The sequence below is a fragment of the Amphiura filiformis genome, chromosome 5 (assembly GCF_039555335.1).
Source record: "Amphiura filiformis chromosome 5, Afil_fr2py, whole genome shotgun sequence".
NCBI classification, from domain to species: Eukaryota; Metazoa; Echinodermata; class Ophiuroidea; order Amphilepidida; family Amphiuridae; genus Amphiura; species Amphiura filiformis.
The window spans coordinates 34,597,548-34,622,376 of record NC_092632.1 but is presented as its reverse complement, the minus strand read 5'-3'; the positions used below and the strand labels follow the sequence as shown (position 1 = coordinate 34,622,376).

Here is a 24,829-nt window from a genome sequence, read left to right as displayed (position 1 = left end):
TATCAACATTGCTCCTCTCCACGCATAGATTTTGATGAGGTGTGTTAGAAGAGGAGGCAGCACCAGGAGTCCACAGCTACTACCAGCCGTTATGACACCATTGGCCACACCCAGATGTTTCTTCTCGATATAGAATCCTATGATAGCCAAGTTTGCATTTTGAACGTGAGCTAATCCAAAGCCTGTACAAAATGATAAGTAGATCAACTTAAATTATGCCTACCACAACACATCACAATAACTAGCGAAAAAAATCTACCAAGGATTCGAACACGAAATCTTCGATTTCTACATTTTGGTGTTGTTATATGAACTTTCATACATACCATGTTAAAGAAAATCAAGAAAATATTTGATATCTTTCATGATTACCGCCCCCCCCAATTTTTTTTTAATTTTGTTTTATAACAATAGGCAATATTCAAGAATTCACATTTACCTTTTTTTTTTTTTCAATTTTATAAAAAATTCTTTTTTTATCTTTCTGTATTTTTATTTTATTACAAACAATAATATCGCAAAATATTTTTGTAAATCACAAAAAAGTACACAAAAAGAGTTGTACATCCTATACATGCTTAATGGGTAGAAATTTGTGAGGAAGATATAACAGTTCAAATCTCCATTCTAAAATTGTTGCAAAAATATGGTACTCATTTTGTTTATAACATCAAAATAATTTTTAAATAGAGCATTCCATCTTTCTTTCTTTCTTTCTTTCTTTCTATCTCCCCGTTTTTGCTCCTTTTGTTTCGTTCTTCTATGCAACTTATAGTATTCTTTGATTAACATGTTTTATCAAGCGGAACAATATGAGACCAATGTGATCATAATTGGAGCATTTTTTATTTTTTACCCATGTAGAAACCACAATGTCACATTTCGACCTTTATGTCTATAACTCAAGAACTGTACATGGGTGATAGGTCAAACTATACTTTTTATGAATGTACCCATTATTTTATTTACATGGACTAGTCTAATAAATCACTGTTTATGATATGTATACCTGCGAGAAACATGATGAGGAACATGTGCCACACTTCTTTTGCATAGATAGAACAGGACAAAGAGAGACAACTCAGTGCAGCACCGAACATCGTAATACCTCGACAACTCACGCGGGAACCAAATACCACAATTGCCAATCCTGCAAAAAATAGAATAATTATAGGCGTATCAATCAAATATTAAACTGATAGCCGCAGAATGGAGTCAAGTGACTCTCAAAGTGGAGTAAACTAGTACAGACTCTCAAAAGGAGTCGCCTGATTGTTACAAGAGTCAGTTGACTACATGTGCATAGGCTCCTGAAGATTTTTAATATGGGGGGGCTCAATTTTTTGTCTGCTTCGAGGTGCGAACGCTAAAGGGGTGGGTGCGGGAGGGGGTATCAGATGACTCCAAATATGAAGTCATTTTAGACACAGTCGCAGAGTGGCAGGACTCTGGTTTAGAGTCACCCTGTCTCCAGTTTGGCTTTCAGTGTGCATTATCGTGAACATGGTGAAACCTTGTCCATGTTGAGATTTGCCCGCACTTTGCAAAATCAGAATATAAACACCTACCAACAAGTAATTAATCCGACCATTATTCCAAAATGGTTGCTTGTATGCCAAATTTGGGATATGCATTCGAAGCAGAATTCATTTCTGCGCATTATGACTTCTCATTTGTTATTTGAAAGTTGCAGGAAACGGCCGCACAGTGTCAACACCCTATATTATAAATATTTTTTTCATACAGCTCCATACTCCGTTGGTGAAATCAATATTCTATTGTTGACGTAGATAAAGAAAGTTTACATATGCATTGTGATATACACGTGTGATCGAATATTCTATTATCAATTTACCAAGCACCTGGATCTTAGGTGAATGGGCTAAACGTGTTCCTTTATATAATTGTAATTCTCAAAATTAAATATATCACAATTTTAACTTTCGTTACGCTTAAAATGCAGTAAAATGTATCCAGAGCAAGCAGCAATGGCCGCTAATTAGTGTATTTAATTTCAAGTTAGTGTATTAAAAACAAAACCTGGTCTTTACCTGAAAAATCGAATTTCCTTGTAATATCAACACCATATGGGATACTAGAGCATGCGCAAATCGTAATAATGTGTAGAATAGAACTTGGTGGTATCTCATATGATAGTCGTACTATGCTTAGCCTGAGTCGCTCGACCTATCTCGAACAAAATCGCCATGCGTAGCTATTGAAAAACGAGAGGATTCGCCGTACTATCTCGGCATTTTTTGACACGAAGATATAGGGATGATGACGCTGCGGGCCATCGGCTGTATTCCATAGTGGCGTATAGTGATTTTTGGTCATTTTTTTGAAAATTGGCACATATGTTTTTAATAATGTTCTCTTTCATTTTTCTAAGTCTCATTAGTCAAAACTAGCTAATTGATTAGTAATTAATTAATTAAATGTGGCGTATAGTTACAAAGTGAAATTTTGTGTTTTCCATAGTGGCGTATCGACCATACCACTTTTTATGCACATTTTATAATTATAAAATATCGGCAAAAATTAAAAACACTGTATGTCATAGTGGCGTACACCTCTCTACATGTCATAGTGACGTATCGGACCTATAGGCCTACGCCACTATGGAATGAAGCCGACGAAAAGTAACGCCATAGGGATTACACGGCGACCGAGGTGGCGTAAGGTTAACGTTAGGTTAGGGTATTGCGTTTCCATAGTGACGTATAGTTTTGTGCTTTTTGTTTTCAGTTTGCCAGCAATATTATGTATTTATTTCTTTTGAAAAATATACCGTATAACAATAAAATCTATTTAGTTTACTACAGAAATTTCACATCATTTACAAAATATAATAGACTTGTTTCAAGTCCTTTGGCGTCCATAGTTAGTGAATGTAAAATTCATGGAAGCTTTGCCACAAAAATTTCTGTTTCAAAAGTTATTCTTTAGAAATAATTATTTAGCATCATAACTTTGTAAAAATTTATTTGACATTTGAATTGTTGAGGCCAGATAGTGGACTTTCTTATCTTACTTTACTCCAGGCATAGGCCTACTGTGCACTGCAGGGGTAGTGTTTGAGCAAAATGCCACCATGCCCACCCCACAAGGCACACTTCCTCCCTAGCTCATGCTACACAAAAATCTGACCTGACTAAAAATTTTAGAGAGTCCAGTATATGATAGGCCTACTTCTACCACTGATTATACATGGATCAATGAAGAGCATGAATAGAGAAAAAGTAAGGAGGAAGCCTTGATCAAGGCTAAACCATTTTCTCGAAAAGTTGTTTATTCGCGGCGCCCCACTATACGCCACTATGGAATACAGTTATCCTATTAATTGCTTGTATTCAGTATCCATGGAAGGAAATGTTTTCGGCTCTCATTGGATTCTTCTTCTTCTTTCGTGAATTTGGAGGAGGTCAAAATATGTGATAATCAATAAAATAAAAAAAAGTCATCATTCACAGTGGTCATTGTTTTCTTAATCCCATATTAAAACATGACAAGTTCAATGTTTTATGGGACCAAGAAGTGGAAGACTAGGGGTTTAATACATCTGTTGGTAACACCTCCCAATCAGGAAATTTTGAATTTAGCTTTACCACTGGACACGCAAATCAAAGTAAAGCAAACAATAACACAAATACTCGTAATTATATTATTGACCAAGTTTGCGACAATTTAAAATGAATATTTACCCGCAACTGCATATCCAATTAATAGAAACGAGCCAATCCAGCCGATAAGTTCCACAGATACATCAAATTCCTCCAACCATTCTACTACGAACAACGATATGCTTTGGAAGAAACCGTTGGCTATCAGCATATTCAGAGAGGACGCTGCAACCACAACCAGGCCCCAGCTTTTCCCCATTTCAGTATCAGGAATGGACACTTCTAAGACACAAAGACTTGGTAGTTGCCAGTATTTCATAAAATATGATATATCCGTTAATATCCTGATTAGAGCGACTTTGTGTGTAAAGTCTCTGATAAAAGTATGCGATCAGCAAGAAGATTTACATGCAGCAAATTATTGCATACATTGGTCATCTGACGGGGTGACATATCTGAGACAAAAGTAATTTTTTTGCTTTTGGATAATATTTTGTGACCTCCCTTACCTTGACCACAAAGCAAGATTAGAATACAACAATTAGTTATCCCGGTTAGTTGGATCAAGGTAAAACGAATATAGTTTATAAATAAAAATCAGATTAATATAAACAAGATAATTTTGTAATGATTGAAATACATATAATTTTGTTGACAAAACAAAGGACTGGTTAATATTTTTGTAACTCCCGTGAATTATTATTATTAAACCAGGAAAACAGGTTAGAAGTAAATGAGGAATTGGTGGTAAGATCTTTTTTTTACATGTTAAGGGAAGAGAGGGGGGGAAAGAAAAAAAAAAAAAAAAATAAAACGCGCTAAAAGGCTTAGGAAAACGCTACAGAAACGCTTAAATATGCAAATTTTCCTGCTCGCTACGCTCGCAACATGTATATAGACCATTTAAAATTTGGAAATTGGGATCCCAAAAATTTGGCATGTGCAAGGGGGGGCAAAGAATTTTGGCGAGCCGAGAGGGGAGGGGCAAGCGATTTTGGCGGGCCGAGAGGGGGGGCAAGCGATTTTTGGCGAGCCATTTGGAAATTTTACCCCCCGGGGCTCATAATTATTGCACAGCCCCTAAGACCTGGCGTATGGGCAACCTTAAAGTACAGCTAACTGGAGAGGGGAAGCGAAGCGATGAGTTACCGCAAATCACAGCGGCAGGTGCCGCCGAGTGCGAATATGTATTTATTTTGGAAGGTTCATGTTTGTTTGAAATTTTGGGACGTTTTTCCAAAATTTGTTATTTTTGCCGATATTTCAAAAAAGCGCCATGCCAAAGACAAATGCTTGGGCACATACTTTGTTTACAGTTTTTTTTCACATACCTACGTTAACATTCGCTTTGGTGATTTAATAATATTTCATGTATTGTGACTGCAATTTTGCGTTTTCAATGCGTTTTAAGCTTCCCATGAAATAAACGCTGATATCTGGACATGGGGCTTTTGAAATGTATGTGTGATCATAGGCTTTTGCAGGCAACAGAATGTAGATTGGCTCAGGATAGATGTCGTATTCGTCTTTGTGGTTCTCTTGATGATATAATTCTTTGAATTCATTGTGACAACATCAACATTTTCGTCTGAAAACAGGGTTCCTGGCTGAGTTCGGAACAGCTGTTATAGTCTTCGGTGCCGTATCAATATATCATAAAAAGAGCACGACTATAGTGTTTATATTTCCCGCATGAAAGTGGCGTCAACGGCTATATTCATAATATTATTTGCTTTGGATACGTTTATTGACAATTATTTTGATTTATACCAAGGATATACCAAACTGTTATCAAACGTGTGTTGTGATTGGCGCTTACATGAGGTATCTCTTTCAATGCCCTGCTATTCAGCAAGCCGGCCAATGATTGACCTTGTTGTATGGTTGGTTGGGTACTGTAATCTGTTATAAAGCATACAGTTTACGAATTGGTCAATACATAATTTAATATACTATACATAACACAATCCTACAGGGAACACAGTCGTTTGACAATGGAGTGAAAGACCCATAAAATTGGATCGACTGAGTCCATGTTTATTGGTCGAGCTATGAGTTTTAAAATATTCGTCGAGTCCAATATTTCAAAACTCATAGCGAGACCAATAAATATTGGGTGTAAAGCATCCAATTTTATCATTATGTGTTGGATCCAATATTTTCACACACTTCAATTCATCAAAACATATTTAATGATTAGACGCGGATATTAAAAGCCCAGCCCCTTTGCGTGTAGAGCAGAAAATTCTACAGGCCTATAAATAATCGAATGTGCAATAAAAATGGGAAAAAAATACTAACTGCATTCTGCATTAATCTATTTATGCCTATTTTTTTATTTACTAACTTATTTGTACCGTGGTATATCGGAAGCAGACACTTTTGGGCATGATCGTAAATGGAGAAATAGACAAAAATCTGTCCGGGGTGAATTTGGATTTGTTGCGAATTTGTGATGTTATTAAGGGAAGGGGTATGAACGTTTGGACAGTATTTATTGTGGGACATTAGAGTACATCAGACATATCGAATTGCATTCTGAATACGAAGAATGTCATTCTGATTTCAAATAATTTTGATTTTTTGAGATACGCAATGTAATACACATTTTATGGCAAATCATTAAAAATTGATATTTTTGATATTTAACAGTACTCGAAGTAAACTTTATAAATCTGATGATTTATACTTAACGTGTATGTAGGTGGGATGAAAAGCCGATGATCAATTGAAAATTTTGACCTTTCGTATTGAAGATATGGATCTTTTTACCAAAACACCACAAAAAAATCTTCAATATGAAAGTTCAAAATTTTCAATTGATCGTCGGCTTTTCCTCCCAGCTACATACACTTTAAGAATATATCATTAGATATCATTAGATTTATAAAATTTGCTTCGAGGACTGTTATAATATATCAAAAAATTGAAAAATATCAAATTTTATAATTTGTCATAAAATTTGTATTATATCGTGATTTTCAAAAATGAAAATTATTTGATATCAGAAAGACATGCTTCGTATTCAGAATGCAATTCGATACGTCTGAGGTGCTCTCATGTTCCATAAAAAATACTGTCGAAACGCTCAAAACGCTCATTCCAGATCCCTTAATGTTTAAAATATTGTCTGATAGTTTAAGACCGGAATATAACTGGCATCTTGTATTTTTGAGACATTTTTCAAGATAATTCCTACTCTCAACATTGTCAATAATGTGTTCATTTCCAATTTTATAATACCATAACTTACGAACTTGTTACGAGTCGTACTTGAATCAAGGCCAAAATCACGAATGCGAATTTCAAAAAAATTCAAATTATTTGAAAGCAGAAGGACATTCCTCGTATTCAGAATCCCATTCGATAAGTCTGATACGCTCTTATGTCTCACAAAAATACCGATGTTGCAAAGTTACTTCGTATTCGATTTATTTTGGAAGGATATGAGACTATCTGAATTTGCGATTTTAACTATTACGTATTTAATGTATTTTTAAACCTTGTAAATAATTGTGTTATGTCAATGCTGTATTGATCCCCAGATTGGCTTCAAGGAAAAACAGATTTGAACTGATCGAGCGTCTCAGGTTAAAGAAGAATTAGGGACGCACCATTTGATATCAAGGGGGGGGGGGCTGGGTAGTTGGGGTCGTGACAATTTTTTATTTTTTTAGCACCTCGGTGAAGCAAAGTTTTTTTTTTTTTTTTTCCCTGGATGAAGCAAAATTTTTTTTTTTCAACACCTCGGAGAGGCAATTTTTTTTTTTTTTTGCAATCGTAAAGTCCTATAATTTTCAACAATTTGTTTGTCGAGTTGTAAAAATTTGTCCATATTTGTAATCATTTTTACGTTTTGTAGCAACTAAATTTCGAGTGCCACAAAAACAACATCATTATTTTTATGTGTAAAATTTTCTTGAAGTATAATGAACCTCTTCTGGCGCGAAATATTTTGGCATATTAAAGCTTAACTGGTGAAATATGGAATAAGTGCGCGCGAAGCGCGCAAAAATTGGTGGTTTTTAGGTTAATTTTGTCAGAAACCCACATACAGGCGTCAACTTTGGGGATGATTGTATGATGGACCACCCTAGCAAATATTGGGGATTTATCCCCGGGATCTACGCCTATGCTCTCAAGCAGTCATGTGGCACAGATTTCTATAATAATTTTGACAATGGGGTGGAATTTGGTGAAAAACTGTGAAGTAGAGTGAATCAAGTGTTTTCACTCACAGACCCGGCTCACATAATAACTTTTCATAAACTAATGCGCACAAAATACGTACCAGTTTGAAGCTAAAATATATTCTTGATGAAAAAAGGGTCAAATTCGCGCGAAGCTATATGAGGTTAATTTTTCTTCACTATTCTGTGACAAATTTTTTTTCACCCTTGACATCAAATCTTTTTTTTTCTGGTCCGAGGTGGATCAAATTTTTTTTTTTTTTTAGTCTGAAGCGGAGCAAATTTTTTTTTTTTTTTGCTCATTAGTGTGTCAAAACTTTTTTTTTCAAAAATCTCCCTAGCCCTACCTTGGTATCTAATGGTGCGTCCCTTAAAACCAACCAACAAAAGGATGACCTTCTGATCAATAAAGAAGTTGGTCAGGTGTATCTGGTCTGACGAAAATCTTAATAATAAATGTCTGGTATCGATTGCCTGGGTCAGCAAACGCAGCTACAAATCCGTCCGCTAGGCACCACAGACTCTGAAGTCGAGTCTCTGCTGGCACATACCACGCCGCCAGAATTGGAAGGAGCGTCAATCTGGACTGCTTCTCAAGTTTTGTTCACTTGGATCCTTTACAGTCTTTAATAGTCACGATGATTTTGCGTTGGTTGCTTTTCACTTCATTTAGTGTGCATGTCTTTGCTACTTGTGAGAATCCAGATGCTCAAGTGTTAATTGTTGGAGGTGGTCCTGCAGGCGCATATGCAGCCAGTGGTTTAATAGATCAACATGGCATCGAGGACTTTCTTATCTTAGAAGAAACTGACAAGCCTGATGGGTACTTAGCACCGATTGAATTCGGTGGGCTGAGCTTCACTGCGGGTGCTTTGTTTGCCTTAACACCAATCAAGCCCCTAATGGCAGAGCTCGGTATTAGCATAGTGGAAACCGATCCTAACTCGTACACTGTTTACAACAATGGCGGGGAAGATGTTACGGCAGAAGCCAGGGAGAGAGAAGCGGCATTTTTTGCTGCGCGTGATAAAGGTTTACCATTGGCTGATGCTATCGACAGATGTCTACGTCCTGATATACCAATGAAGGCCAAACTTGGAGTCAATGGGTGGGTCGCTAAATCAGATATTGACAAGACTATGGAGTGGTTTAACTTTGATTTCAACGAAGGACTTTCTACTCGAGATGTTTCTACAGGTTGGACATATCGTCAAGCCATGAAAAATCTTTTCCCCGATAAGTGCTTCATTCTTGGTGAAGCGCGACTAGTACTGGACCCCATTTTAGCTCAGATAGGGGATGCAAGAATAGCCCACAATTCGGTAAGTAATATGATTAATTACCCGGTAACTTTTTTTCTTATGTAGGTCTATTCATGAATGATTCTACAGCACTATAGCACTATTTTGGGGGATTGCAATAATTATCATTTAGTTGGACCTAACTTGCAATAAAAGTCACAATTTTGATATTTGATATATATATCTTGGAAATAAGGGACGACTTGTGTTTTTAGGGTTGTATGCTGTGACAATCAAGTTTAAATACTCATACTAAGACGTAATTTCGGTCTATGCATTCTGATTTTTTGCAAAGCTAACGGTGCTTCGTATTTTCCTTTATAATCAATAATTAAAAATAAATACAAAATAGTGAAATAGAAGGGCTAAAATATTTTAGCATGTACACCGTCATGATTTTGAATGATTAGACTCGTGCAAGGTCTGTTATATTAGTGAGATTTATTCCAAGAAAACATGTAAAGTAAGGGTTTTTGGCTCTCTCAAGTGTCAAAAAATGTAATTGAATATGGAATTCTAACTTTTATTCCCACTTATAAATGCCGATCTTCTCTGGTCGAGAATTGAGCCATAAGCCAAGCTTGCATTCCAAAGGGGTGTGATCAGTGAGTGACGTAGCGTGGGCCATCATATGGGGGGGCACCGACCGGTTCTGATTGGGGCACAAGACGTTTTTCGGCAATTTTCCTATGGGATTTTCTAAATGTTGCAATCGATTGGGGTGGGGCACGTGCCCCTATGACACTTCGCCACTATAGGATAAAGTCATCAGCAGTGCATTAACATTGGGTTTAAGTATTGAGACTTCGTGACTCATATAGACCTATACCATTTTTTTCATGTCTTTTCAGCGTACAGTCTTCGTCAACCAAACTGATGACTGCGTTATAGCAACCACATCCGACGGTACTGAATTTGTTGGTGAATATGCCATTATCACCAACACCGTTGGCGTGATTCAAAATGGTGGCGTGACCTTTGAACCTCCTCTACCCCGGTGGAAGTCCGAGGAGTTCTTCAGATATCAAATGGGGACACTTGACGGAATCTTTCTGAAGTTTGAGACCAAATTTTGGGACGATACTGAATACATTCTTCACGCTACTGATAGACTTGGTTACTACCCTGCGTTTTTGAACTTGGAGGCGGAAGGCTATCACCCAGCTGGGACTAACATTCTGCTTGGCTTTCTGACTGGAGACGAGGCTTATCGAGCAGAACTTTTGTCCGATGAAGAAGTGCAAGCTGAGGTACGTTTAAATGAAATTACGTTATAACCAATGACCAGCAGTGTTATTTGTTGACGTAAGAAATGGTCGGATAGGAGTCTGACAGACAAGTAGTATGAAGTAATTGGTGGGTCTGATACCCAGTAGATACCCTTGAGAATTATTTTCATGAATTTTATTCTTAAAATTCCTATTCTTTTGAGTATAAAATGGTCTGGTTATGGCACTGCCCATAGTAATTAGATAAAGTAATAAATTTGAATTATGTGTGATTGTCTGAACCCCGGGTCTGAACATTATAGAAGGAGATTGCATCTGAAGCAAAAGCGCAATTTGCAAATTATTCGGTTGATCATTTCATATTGCTTGTTCATTCTTTTATCTATTCTCCAAAGGTAATTGGGGTGTTGAGAAATATGTATGGCGAAAACAACGTACCAGACCCAATCGAATTCTACATGACCCGTTTGGCCACCGATGAAGACATATACGGTAGCTGGTCTGCTTACCCGATTGGAATTTCTCCTGAAGACTCCCAAATGCGCCTCAAAGCTCCCATAGGCCGTCTTTACTTTGCTCCTGAAGACGCCGCTGACGACCACATTGGCAATCCGTTCGGCTCCGTACTTGACGGTTTCTTTGCGGCAGGTGGGGTAGCTGGGTGTATTCAGAATGGAGAATGTGACGACTACACACCAGATCTCAGCATCTGTAAGCCACGACCGAAAAAACAACGCAAGAACCGGAACCAATAATTAGTGTTGAACTCAATTTCAGCCGAAGATTGTAAACTTGGCCATTCAACCTGTTCAATAGTTCTAGACTATAAAAGAGCCGTTACCGTTAAAATAACGTGGGGAAAAGAAGTCCAAAGTTTAGGTCTTAATTCCGAACTAAAAATGCAGCTATATTGGTTGCTGGTTCTAATTATGACATATATGTCTTTGTTTATGATATACAAGGGTAACAAAAACTGGTACCTTCATTATGTTGTGGTCTGTATATGTGAATGCTTTCTAAGTCAGTGAATAAATGATCAAAATTAATGAGTGTGGACGTCATTTAAAAATATTTGAGGTGCTATTATATTTTTCAAACTAAGGTTTTGTGTGACATAAATAAATAAGAATTAGAGGTGATTCTTCATGTTCTTAAAGCTCTTTGAAGTTTGAACATTTTCTCATGACTGTTACATTTTGGCGATAGATACTAGTTTATCCATAGCCTAGCCCTGTCTAATTATGGTTAAATCTGGGTTAAACCGCTTCTAATTGCAACAGAATCCATTTCACAATCATCCATCCGATAGTTCACATAAAAACATCAAAAAGTCGGCCAAAAAGTCTAACATATTGGACTAACACCACAGCTATATGGTACGTCACAAATAACAGTAATGGAAAGAAAAGTGCAAATGTTCGTCATTTTTTCGGCACAAACAATGTTGACAAAAAAAAAATGTCACGATGAAACATAAATCTCCTAATTTGCATATAGCCGCCATTCCCCTAGCTAGCTCGTTCAATTCCAAGGGGTGTCCGTCATCTATAGTTATGCATATTTTAATATTGTCTTACCAGTCTTTGTGAAACCCACAGTAAGATGCGTCTTACACTAAGTTCTATGCGTCGTAAGGAGCATTGACTATGGGCGGCCACATGGGTCAAAAAGGGTCTAAGACTAAGAAAGGGGTGTAAAATCCAAAAAGGGGTCTAAGACTCAGAAAGGGGTCTAAACGCAGAAAGGGGTGTAAAATCCAAAAAGGGGTCTAAAACGCAGAAAGGGGTCTATACACATCAGAAAGGGGTCTAAAACTCAGAAAGGGGTCTAAACACAGAAAGGGTCTAAAACTCAGAAAGGGTTGTAAGATACAAAATAGGGTCTAAGACTCAGAAAGGGGTCTAAACACAGAAAGGGGTGTAAAATAAGAAAAGGGGTCTATAACTCAGAAAGGGGCTAAAAACAGAAAGGGGTGTAAAAGAAGAAAAGTGGTCTATAACTCAGAAAGGGGTCTAAACACAGAAAGGATATAAAATAAGAAGGGGTCTAAAACTCAGAAAGGGGTCTAAACACAGAAAGGGATGTAAACTAAAAAAGGGGTCTACAGAAAGAAAGGGGTCTAAACACAGAAAGGGATGTAAAATAAGAAAAGGGCTCTATAACTCGGAAAGGGGGCTAAAAACAGAAAGGGGTCTAAACACAGAAAGGGATGTAAACTAAGAAAAGGGCTCTATAACTCGGAAAGGGGGCTAAAAAAGGGGGCTAAAAACAGAAAGGGATGTAAAAGAAGAAAATGGGTCTAAAACTTAGAAAGGGGTCTAAACATAGAAAGGGATTTAAACTAAGAAAAGGGGTCTAAAACTTAGAAAGGGGTCTAAACACAGAAAGGGATGTAAAATAAGAAAAGGGGTCTATAACTCGGAAAGGGGGCTAAAAACAGAAAGGGGTCTAAACACAGAAAGGGATGTAAAATAAGAAAAGGGGTCTATAACTCAGAAAGGGGTCTAAACACAGAAAGGGGTGTAAAATAAGAAAAGTGGTCTATAACTCAGAAAGGGGTCTAAACACAGAAAGGATATAAAATAAGGGATGTCTAAACACAGAAAGGGATGTAAACTAAGAAAAGGGGTCTATAACTCGGAAAGGGGCTAAAAACAGAAAGGGGTCTAAACACAGAAAGGGATGTAAAATAAGAAAAGGGGTCTATAACTCAGAAAGGGGGCTAAAAACAGAAAGGGGTGTAAAAGAAGAAAAGTGGTCTATAACTCAGAAAGGGGTCTAACCACAGAAAGGATATAAAATAAGAAAAGGGGGCTAAAACTCAGAAAGGGGTCTAAACACAGAAAGGGATGTAAACTAAGAAAAGGGGTCTATAACTCGGAAAGGGGCTAAAAACAGAAAGGGGTCTAAACACAGAAAGGGATGTAAAATAAGAAAAGGGGTTTATAACTCAGAAAGGGGGCTAAAAACAGAAAGGGGTGTAAAAGAAGAAAGGGGTCTAAACACAGAAAGGGTGTAAATTTCCATAATGGCTCTAGAACTCGGAAAGAAGTTTAAACGCAGTAATGGGATGTAAAATCGGCCGAGAAAGGTGTGCGTCTAATCGGTGTATAAAAATTCAGAAACGGGTGCAAAACCATAAAAGGCGTCCAAAGCTCAAAAGGGGTGTAACATCCGAATAGGGCTCTAAAACTGCGTTAGGGCTCTAAAACTGCGAAAGGGGTCTCAAACTGCGATAGGGGTCTAGAGAACTTAAACTATGAGAGACGACACTCAAAAGTACTGAGTTAGGCTAAATCCTCCAGTCTTGAATACTACGGCATGTTTAGCCGCCATATTAGATATTTGGCGAGTGAGAGGCCGAGGACTCAGGCTAAATACTGAGTCACACTGCTGTCAGCGTAAACAGCTTATGATCCCAAACAAACTAGCAGGCAAATTATAGAATTCCTGAGCATGAGCAACGTAGTATCCGTCTATCTATCATATCTTTTTTTTTAAACTATAAATGTTATTTGCTTATGCACTTAGTAAACAAAAGCCATGGATTAAAAAATGTGGTTTCAAGCATGCATCAGTTACGTCATCACCCTAATTATTTCGGATTATTCCCTTTCATTTGTATCATTATCATTTGTTCCTGTGCAAAGATTGGTGAATAAATATGTTTAAATGCATGCTTGAACCATATTTTTTACTACTAGTATTAGGCAATTCGCGTAGCAGGCTGACGAAATGTATGAGCACCGTCGTACTTTAAAGTTTACACGGAAGAGGAAAAAATATGAAAATAAATAAATACATGATTAAATGAATAAAACAGACAAATAATAAATAAAATAAAATAAATAAATAAATAAATAAATAAATAAATAAATAAATAAATAAATAAATAAATAAATACAATTAATTAATTAATTAATTAATTAATTAATTAATTAATTAATTAATTAATTAATTAATTAATTAATTAATTAATTAATTAATTAATTAATTTTAATTAATTAAAGAAAGAAAGAAAGAAATAAAGAAAAAGAAAAGAAAAATGAAGGAAAGAATGAAAAAGAAAAAAGCAAGAAATGAAAAAAAGGAAAAAAGAAACAAAGAAAGGAAAGAAAGAAAGAAAAAAGAGAAAAAGAGAAAAAGAAAGAAAAAGAAGTAAATAAATAAATTAGTAAATAACCATGGTATTAAGAAGGGCTCATTGTTTTTAGTCACTTATTTTATTGTTTCCAATTTTGACAAATTACAAACATTTTGGAACATCTGTCAAATTTTTGGAGTGGGTGTGTTGGGGTGGGTAGGTTTGGTTTGTCGTCTTTCCCTTTCGATTAGAGATTTCGCTTTTTTTTACAACTTCTGTGTACAATTAATTATATGTTGTTTTCTTATGAATAATGAATCCTCTTCATGTTTTGTGCTTCTTGCCTTGTGCATTCTCTTTACTGGACGCAGATCATCTCCAATCTCCATGTATTTTTATTTTAAAATAACTTCCATGATGTGTGATTTGATTGTATGAAGTTAATGAACAGTAGTTGACTGGTGGTTTATATTATCTTTGTACCAGAGGATGTAAGTTGTCGGGAAATCTCCTGGGTTTGTTTTGGCTTGGTTCTATCTCCGGGCATTTTCATGCTTTTCACACGAGTTTTTCGTGGCTTATATCTTTGTAGGCCCCTAATGTGTTTTTTCCCCACCAGACAACATTTTCATGTTTATAGTGTTAGTGACGTAAAAAGTCCGGATAGGCCTATAGGCCCGCCTATAGGCCGGATTTATTAAAGGAAAAAAGCAATTTTCTGGGATAATTTTTTTTAGATAAATATTTTTCTGGGATAAATATTTTTTCTGGGATAAATTTTTTTCTGGGAAAACTATATTTTGTGGGATAAATATTTTTTCTGGGAAAATTATTTTTCTGGGATAAATAGTTTTTCTAGGATAAATATTTTTTCTGGGATAAATATTTTTCTGGGATAAATATTTTTTCTGGGATAAATTTTTTTTTTGTGAAATTATTGGCCCTCATGGTATACCGTATAATACATCCCGTTTGGCGATTTTGCCGAACTGCACGTTCACCCCGTTTCAGATACAGGCTAACAGGAAGGCCGCGCGATGTCATCCGAGATTATCGTATGAGAAAAAGTCGTTCATCATAGAAAAACGGTGGGATTTAATGGCCGTGTGTCCGATTTATTATCGTCTACGACTGTGGAAACTGTCCAGAAACTGCAAGTTCGTGTTAATCCCGTCAATTTACGGGTCTTATCATTCAGAATGAATCAGGTAGGACGTCTACCGTAGGTAAGTTTAAAAGTACTTGTTACTTATCATTGTGTACATTGTATATTAGACTGCGGAACTCAGTCCTCAATGATAGTCAGTCATTTATCTTTTGGTCGTTATATGACTATCATTTGAGGACTGAGTTGTTACCATACATCTTCTGAGGTGCAGTTTCAGACAATAGCTTGGGATTATTGGGGCAGAGGTTATCTATTGAATCCTTTCATGACCACTGAGGGTGGTGCAATAATTATGTGTACCGGGGGGTGAATTATAGGGGGCAAAGATTTTTGGCAGGCCAAAAGGGGGCAAGCATTTTTTGGCAGGTCGAAAGGGGGGTCAAGCGATTTTGGCAGGTCGAAAGGGGGGGCAAGCAATTTTGGCACAGATATTTTGGGCACCGTTTCTATATTACGCCCTAAAGAGGCATAGGAAAACGTTACGAACACGTTCAAATATGCAAAATTTACCTACTTGCAGCTGAATTGTACTTAGCTCTGTATAAATATGCACAAATCAAATGTGCGAAATTCAACATACAGTAGTCATATTATTTCAACTTTACTGGATAATAAATTGAGTATCATAAAAGCATTCAAATTTCATAGAATCATTCTTTTTCTAACTTAGCAATTTGGGGCCTGGAGATAGAAAGTTAGGGCCCTGTGATAGTAACTTAGTAACTTGGGCCCGACTTAGTAATTTGGGTCACTGACTTAGTAACTCAAGGCCCAAACTTAGTGACAAAAGGGCCCCAACTTAGTAACTCAGGGCCCCTAGTTACTAAGTCGGGCCCTAAGTTACTAAGTCTGGGCCCAAACTACTAATTTGAGGCCAAAACTACTTTGTGGACTCAGTAGGTTGTTCAATTTAATATTGGTGAGAAACATGTATTAAATTTAAACATTTTTAATTGATATTTTGGTTTATTTTACAGATAATATTTGTACTGGAACTGGAAGGAACCACCTGCAGCAACACAGCAGCAAGCTAAAGCAAGAGAAAGATCGAGATGATGATATGTGTAAACTTCCAGGATCTGTGGTGTAAATCAAATTTAAATTTGAGGGAAAAACAATTGACAGAAAAAGACAACTTGTCAACAACATTGCAGGTAGGGCCTACATGTAGGCCTACCTATCAATTAGGCACTAGTAGACATCACCTGATGAATTTGACCGACAGGGTTCTTCAAAACATTTTGTGCAAGGATGTGCCACTGCCACACAGACTAATGAATGCTGACATTTAAAAAAACACACCAAAATTTGCCTAAATTAGGTGCTTTTAAAATTTGCAATATAATACACATTTTATGGCAAATGATTAAAAATTGATATACAACAGTCCTCGAAGTAAACTTTCTAAATCTAATGATATGTACTTAAAGTATATGTAGCTGGGATGAAAAGCCGACGATCCATTGAAAATTTTGACCGTTCGTAAATTTGTATTGAAGATATGGATTTTTTTCCCCAAAACACAAAAAATAGGTCTTTTGGGGAAAAAATGTATACCTTCAATATGAAAGGTCAATATTTTCAACTGATCGTCAGCTTTCATCCCAACTACATACACTTTAAAGTACATATCATAGATTTAAAAGTTTACTGAGGAGTGACTGTTAAATATCAGAAATTTAGAAAATATCAAATTTTAATGATTTGTCATAAAATTTGTATTATATCGCAAATTTCAAAAAATCTGAATTATTTGATATCATCAGAACAGAACATTCCTCATATCCAGAATGCAATTCAATATGTCTGATGTACTCTCAGCTCCCACAAATAATACTGTGCAAACATTAATATCCCATTCCTTAAGGGATCTAGAATGAGCGTTTATGGCATTTCGACAGTATTTTTTGTGGGACATGAGAGCACCTCAGATGTATGGAATTGCATTCTGAATACTAACATGTCTTTCTGATATCAAATAATTTTCATTTTTGAAATTCACGATATAATACAAATTTTATGACAAATTATTAAAATTTGATACTTTTCAAATTTTTGATATATAACTGTCCTCGAAGTAAATTTTATAAATCTAATGATATATTCTTAAAGTGTATGTAGCTGGGAGGAAAAGCCGACGATCAATTGAAAATTTTGACCTTTTATATTGAAGATATGGACTTTTTTCCCAAAAAGCCCTAATTTTTTTTGTGTTTTGGAAAAAAAAAATCCATATCTTCAATACGATATCAAAAATATCAATTTTTAATGATTTGCCATAAAATGTGTATTACATTGCGAATTTCAAAAAATCAAAATTATTTGATATCAGAAGGACATTCTTCGTATGCAACAGTCCTCGCAATTCGATATGTCTGATGTGCTCTAATGTCCCACAATAAATCCTGTCCAAACGTTCATACCCCTTCCCTTAAACAGGGAGTTTTCTTCCATTATTCACCCCCAAAAGGGAGGAATAATTTTACCTCTTTGGGGGGGCTGGGGGATTTTGTGTTATTGATTTTAAAAAGAGAGGAAAAAATCAACAGGATTCAAAGAAGATTAAAATAAAATGAACTAAAGCAGACATTATAGATTCATTGGTGCAAAAAGATGCATATTTAGACCGTGCACCAGATACAGCTTTTACAAGCGTGAAAGTCTTACCGTTTAAAAATATAAGGACGTTTTGTGCATAATTGTGACATTTTTTACTAAAACGTCGATTTCTCAGAGTTCACTTTTGACAATATTGCACAATTTTGTGACAAGATAACTCAAAAAATATACAAGCAAAAGGTAAACTTTTTGCACTATCGTTTAGAGTACATCAAAGTCTAGGGAAGGTTATCTCATTTTTCAAAATATTTGTTTTAAACAAAAATATACACCATTATGTGCAATTTTTAGCTTAATAGAGTAACAAAATTGCTTTTTTCACATGTTTATTTCAATATTACGAAAAAAAAGACAAATTTAAAAAAAATAAAAAAACCTTCCCTTAGTTCATGTCTCTTCATGAAAAGCGAACTGAATTTTTTTACTCCGAACGGATTTTTTTCTAAATTGTCACAAAATAATTGGGGTAAAAAAGTGAATGTTTGACTCATTTCCTTTCTAAAAATGTATAGTTTTATATACTTTGGACATACAATTCAGAAATAATGATGCTCGAAAAGGTCCATGTTCTCTCCCATTACTCTGGCCTTAAGGGGTACTACACCCTGTCCAATTTTGTGCCTATTTTTGCATTTTTCTCAAAATTATAGCCATTGGTGACAAGTAAGATATTTATATTATAGGGTCAATTACTACAACTACTGTACTGAAAATTCAGCATTTCAAAGCAAGTAGTTATTGATTTGTTTTCCTCATTTTTATTGTAACTCCACAAATGTTGTCTGTGCAGAAATAAAATGTCCAGTGCAGTAGTTGTAGTCCTTGCCCCTATAATATTATCCTACTTGTCCCCAAAGCGCTATAATTTTTGATTTTGAAAAAATGCAAAAATGGGCACAAAATTGGGCAGGGGTGTTGTACTACTTAACAACTCTATGAACATGATGAATATTAACTTGTCCAAGTTTGTCTTCCCTTTAAGCTTCAGATCCAAACCATTGATTATCCTTCCCTAGATGAGTGGCAATCTCGAAACTCTGCTACAGAAGAATTTTAATTCTAAAGAGCTAAAAAAAAGCTGAAATCAGCCAGCAAAGAAAAATCTGTAATTTGGGAAGATCCTATACTTTTGTATGAGCAAGTTAGTGTACCAGGTACAAAAAAGTTGAAAATCAAAACCAAAAAAACTGAACTCTCACACATCCTGAAAATAATAAATCACAGTTCTGAAAATAAGAGCCTGGAGGTGTTTGACAGTCTGAGTCTGTCTCCCCTTTAAACCGTTACTCCTTACATGCAATTACTGTATTCAGTGTCCAGACTGTACCATCTAAGGAAGGATTTTATGTTTAAAGGGAAAACAGAATCAGAACAATTAACGTACAACACCTAACAGTTGATGGGCGTAGATCCGGTATTTTGCCAGGGGGATGGCCCATACAATCATCCCCCATGTTGATGCCCCCCCCTACTGGGGCACGAATTTGTGCTTTAAACGAAAAAAGTGCACCAACGTATTTTATTTTCCAACCCCATCTACGCCACTGATAAAGAGTTTCTGGGGCTGACAAAATAATACTCACATATTCAGTCAGGGAAGGGAGGGAACAAGAAAAATACAGAAAACTACACATAGATCAGGGATGTGAGAGTTCCTCTTTTCAGCTGATTTCCTCTTTTTTCGTTGCCAAAATTTACGCGTTTTTCTTTTATTTTCAGCCCATATTTGGCGTTTTTACCCTGATTTTACGCTGTTTTTAGTGATTTTCCCTTTTCCTCGTTTTTGGTCTGTGGCCTCACACACCCCTGATAGATAGCAATCAGCATAACATTTTCCATTTTGGGTCCATTTTGATTCCTGTGAGGCTGTGACACACCGCGGTAGGGTGTAGGAATATTTTCTGGAAGAATAGACACCCCTGTCCTAAATCAACAAAAACATTGAAAGACAAAAACACCTTTTAATGTTAAGCATGCATATTCAACTGGGGCGCAGCAAGCGGGTGGACGAAGTCCATGGGCTACGTCCCTGAAGTTCAGAATAATACACTGCCAGTAAAATTGGTAACAAATAAATGTTCACTTGTTTTAGGTGTTATACTGTTACATACAACTTTGGTGTATTTTTGGTTTGAATCATATGCTGATTGCTGACCACATGTTGGAATACTTTGTGTGTGTTTTGGCACCATGTCAATCATGTGTTAGATAAAAATTCCCTTTAAAAGGGAAAGCCAGCCTCAATGTAGAAGAGGTCTTGTAATTAGTTTTGGTCAATGTGAAAGGCATTTTTAGGATCACGCTTACATCTACATGACAGTCCACCAAACCATCAACGATGAGAACATGCACACTGAAACAGCAGAAAACATTAATTCCTAATCTCATGTCAACTCTTTTAATTCATTACATGTACTCCAAATTGTTCTGGTCTGTTTGTTTTGTTGTTGTTGTTGTTGTTGTTGTTGTTGTCGTTGGGTTTTTTGTCTTTTCAGCTTTTTACCCACGATATCTCAATTTCCAATTTTGTAATACCAGAACTTACGAACTCAATATCTTCGCTTAGGAATGTCCGATTTCACTGCTTTCGATATATACACTGCCGGTTTGAGTTAACTTACATGTACATTTTATTTTAAAATAACTTAATTAATTCGCAATGTATAGTTTAAGCCTACTATATTATAATAGATAGTGGCCAGCACATTTATAAAGGACTGGTTACTCACTACAATCTTCACTCTTAAACTGTATTTTTCTGAATGTGCTGATCATGTTGATTGCTAGTCGGAAACTCCTGCGAAGCTATGGACATGGCATCTTACATACTCCATTCTATAACAGTCTGCCTAGTGCCTTGTGTGTTTTCTCTTCAATCATTTTGTTGAATGTAATTTTATGAATCAAATAGTTATGTGTCATTTTATTTATAATAAAGAAGTTATTAAATTAATAAAGTAAGACAATTTATTTATCTATAAGTGCATGTCAAATGGGGTACATTGTTCAATACTATATGCATAAATTATGCCCATATTATAGCTAGGCCCTAAAAACTTTATTTTGCATCGGATTTTTCCCGTTGAAAAGACAAAACTGATGTTTATGATAGCAACCATTTCATCAATAACATTTTGAGTCATTTTATCCATAAAACGACACAGGATATGATAGATAACTACTTTCACATCAATATGGTCCATATGATCACAGATTGTTGAGAATCTGTGATATGATCCGAGGATATGATGAAGATTTTGATTCTATAGATCTGTTATCAACATGATATCACGCTGTTCAGTGGTCAAGGAGTAAGGACCCCCGGTCAAGGACACTGATATGACATCATAGGTGATGTCAGATTTTCTTCTGCTGACCATATGATGCTATATATATTAACTATTATTGTTACATTTAGGCCTTTAAACTTTTAAAGTCATAATTAATTAGTTCAAACATAACTTTGGTAATACTCACTCGTTTTCGTTCGTTGAAACGGCAAAACATACTTACTTTTCCTAACAAATCGAATTAAAATATTTAAAAAAAATTTAACCACAAAAAGTAAAAAAAAAAAATCATTCCAATACCACTAAAATATAATCTCTTGAGTAAACTGACCCCAAACCTGAAACAGGTACCAGCCCCGAATGGGCTGGCGAAAAATAAAAATACACTGAATAAGAATACAAATTTACATAATATGTGTTTGTTTTCGTGGTGACTGGTGACTAGAAAAATAAAGTGACAATTACCAAATTAAAATGTAATATATGTGTTTGTTTTCAATTCATGGTAACTGGTGTAAGGACTGATCAATATTGGACTAAATTAATGGGTGAGCTTTTTTTTTTAATGGAACGAGTGATCGAAAAAAAAAAAAAAATATACACGTTTGTAAAAATTTATGGGGAAACAATTTTAAGCAAAAAATGTCGATGTTTTTGAGCTAAAAACAATTGAATTAATAAGTTGCCTCCAAAAATTAATGGGTTCCTTTTGTGATGCTTTATTAAAATATTTCACATTCACCCCTTGCACTAACAATGGGTGTCAAATTTGACATTCCGGCAAATACGGTCACCCCTCTACTGCAAGGATCATGATTCACGACGACCCTGTAAATTTTGTTTCTATTTTAGCTAAATTTCTCATAAAGGATCGTTTACCATTTAGAAAAAGGTGCAGGGCCTATATTTATCTCAAGAGCATTTATTTCGAGAGCATAGTATTACAGGCCTATCTCACGATACGGGTAAGTTTATTTTTTTGTGTGTTATTTTTTATTCAGTGTTTATTTCGCTCGAAATTATCGGCTATCTACAGTAGACAGCAAAATAATTCATAGTCTCCACCGCGGCCGGTTTGATCCTACTCACTCCATTATTACCGGCGGAGGAGGAGACTATATGCCACTCTCAGCCTGCCAAAATTCTTTCCCCCCCTCCCCTTGCTCATGCCAAATTTTTGGGATCTCAATTTACAAACCTTAATGGTCTAAAAATGATACATGTTGCGGGCGCAGCGAGCAGGAAAATTTGCATAAACGTTTCCGTGTTGTTTTCCTTTTACTTTAAAGGCGCCCCCTTGAATGTGTACCCAAAATTGCTTGCCCACCCCCCTCCTCTCGGCTTGCCAAAAAGTCTACCCCCCCCCCCCATTTTACCCTCCCCAGGGCTCATTGCACAGCCCCTAAGCTGATTTAAAAAGGGGGTCATCGGGTGGCAGATTTGCCTCACTGGAAAAATGGGGGTCTATTGACAGGCACATGACACGTACCAATATTATAGGAGTCCCCCCCTCCCCCGGAACAACGGTTTGAACGAGTATGAAGGGTAGACCAACAACTAAGCGTAGGCCTATTAGTAAAATTGCACCAAGCCGAAAGTGCGTTGACCTTTGCTACATTTCTGCGCATGCATAGCGTCGTAACTAAAGGTCCGGCACAGATAGGGCAAACTACATTTTAAATTGGGATATATGTTAATTAAAAGCTTATATTAAGGGAAGGGGTATGAACGTTTGGACAGTATTTATTGTGGGACATTAGAGCACATCAGACATATCCAATTGCATTCTGAATACGAAGAATGGCCTTCTGATATCAAATAATTTTGATTTTCTGAAATTCGCAATGTAGGCCTAGTACACATTTTATGGCAACTCATTAAAATTGATATTTTTGATATTTAACAGTACTCGAAGGAAACTTTATAAATCTGATGATTTCTACCTAAAGTGTATGTAGGTGGGATGAAAAGCCGACGATCAATTGAAAATTTTGACCTTTCGTATTGAAGATACGGATTTTTTCCCAAAACACCAAAAAAAAAATTTTTTGGGAAAAAATCCATATCTTCAATATGAAAGGTCAAAATTTTCAATTGATCATCGGCTTTTCCTCCCAGCTACATACACTTTAAGACTATATCATTAAATTTATAAAATTTACTTCGAGAACTGTTATATCTCCAAAATGTGAAAAATATCAAATTTTAATAATTTGTCATAAAATTTGTATTATATCGTGAATTTCATAAAATGAAAATTATTTGATATCAGAAAGACATTCTTCGTATTCGGAATGCAATTCGATAGGTCTGATGTGCTCTCATGTCCCACAAAAAAATGCTGTCGAAACGCTCAAAACGCTCATTCCAGTTCCCTTAATGAAATATTTGATATATTCAACATCAAATTTGTATTATATCGTGAATTTCATAAAATGAAAATTATTTGATATCAGAAAGACATTCTTCGTATTCGGAATGCAATTCGATAGGTCTGATGTGCTCTCATGTCCCACAAAAATGCTGTCGAAACGCTCAAAACGCTCATTCCAGTTCCTTAATGAAATATTTGATATATTCAACATCAAATTTGTATTATATCGTGAATTTCATAAAATGAAAATTATTTGATATCAGAAAGACATTCTTCGTATTCGGAATGCAATTCGATAGGTCTGATGTGCTCTCATCAGTGTTGCCAGTCTTCAGGAAATTTCCTGATTTCAGGAAATTTTACTTGGATGATCCTGTACAAATGTATAGGCAAAGTACATTTTTCAGGAAATTTGTTGCCATTTCAGGATTTTTGAAAACACTGACTGGCATCTCTGTCTCATGTCCCACAAAAAATGCTGTCGAAACGCTCAAAACGCTCATTCCAGTTCCCTTAATGAAATATTTGATATATTCAACATCAATTATGGTCTAAAATATTTTTGATTCCCCCTTCATGTCCTAAAAAGAAACCAAAAATATATTATACATCATTAACAGTGGCATAGATTTCTTTTTGACATTGGGGTTAGAGAAAATTTCTTGAAGTCCAGTGAATTCAGCACCTTTTGCCGCCAAAATAAGTTTGTGGTACAAATGCGCGCGAAGCGAGCAAAAAATTTGCCATATTGAAGCTAAACTGGTGAAATATAATACAAAAGTATACCAAAGTATTTATGAACACTCCCTTAATAATATTTTTATACAGTATTGAAATGCCCATGTTTCCATTTTTCACAGTTCCCGAATTTTTAATACTCCGAAGAGTAAACCACTGTTTAGCTTTTTCACAGATTCAAGTTTCTTTACTCCGAAGAGATACCCCTGTTTT

At 35.9% G+C, this 24,829-nt stretch overlaps 1 protein-coding gene across 1 annotated transcript; it reads left to right on the top strand.

Moving 5' to 3' along the window:
* The first annotated feature begins 8,314 nt into the window (after nt 1–8,314).
* On the top strand, nt 8,315–11,155 carry LOC140151858 (uncharacterized). The gene is made up of 3 exons (XM_072174178.1): nt 8,315–9,135; nt 9,966–10,364; nt 10,739–11,155. Exons 1-3 carry the CDS (start codon nt 8,452–8,454, stop codon nt 11,096–11,098), a joined length of 1,443 nt encoding a protein of 480 aa, XP_072030279.1. The 5' UTR covers nt 8,315–8,451; the 3' UTR covers nt 11,099–11,155.
* The last annotated feature ends 13,674 nt before the right edge of the window (nt 11,156–24,829 follow it).

Excerpts from the sequence above, each read along its gene's own strand:
- LOC140151858 (XM_072174178.1), top strand. The coding sequence starts at position 8,452 with ATGATTTTGCGTTGGTTGCTTTTCACTTCATTTAGTGTGCATGTCTTT. Across the intron at positions 9,136-9,965 it reads CAAGAATAGCCCACAATTCG|CGTACAGTCTTCGTCAACCA; the intron begins GTAAGTAATATG and ends ATGTCTTTTCAG. Across the intron at positions 10,365-10,738 it reads ATGAAGAAGTGCAAGCTGAG|GTAATTGGGGTGTTGAGAAA; the intron begins GTACGTTTAAAT and ends TATTCTCCAAAG.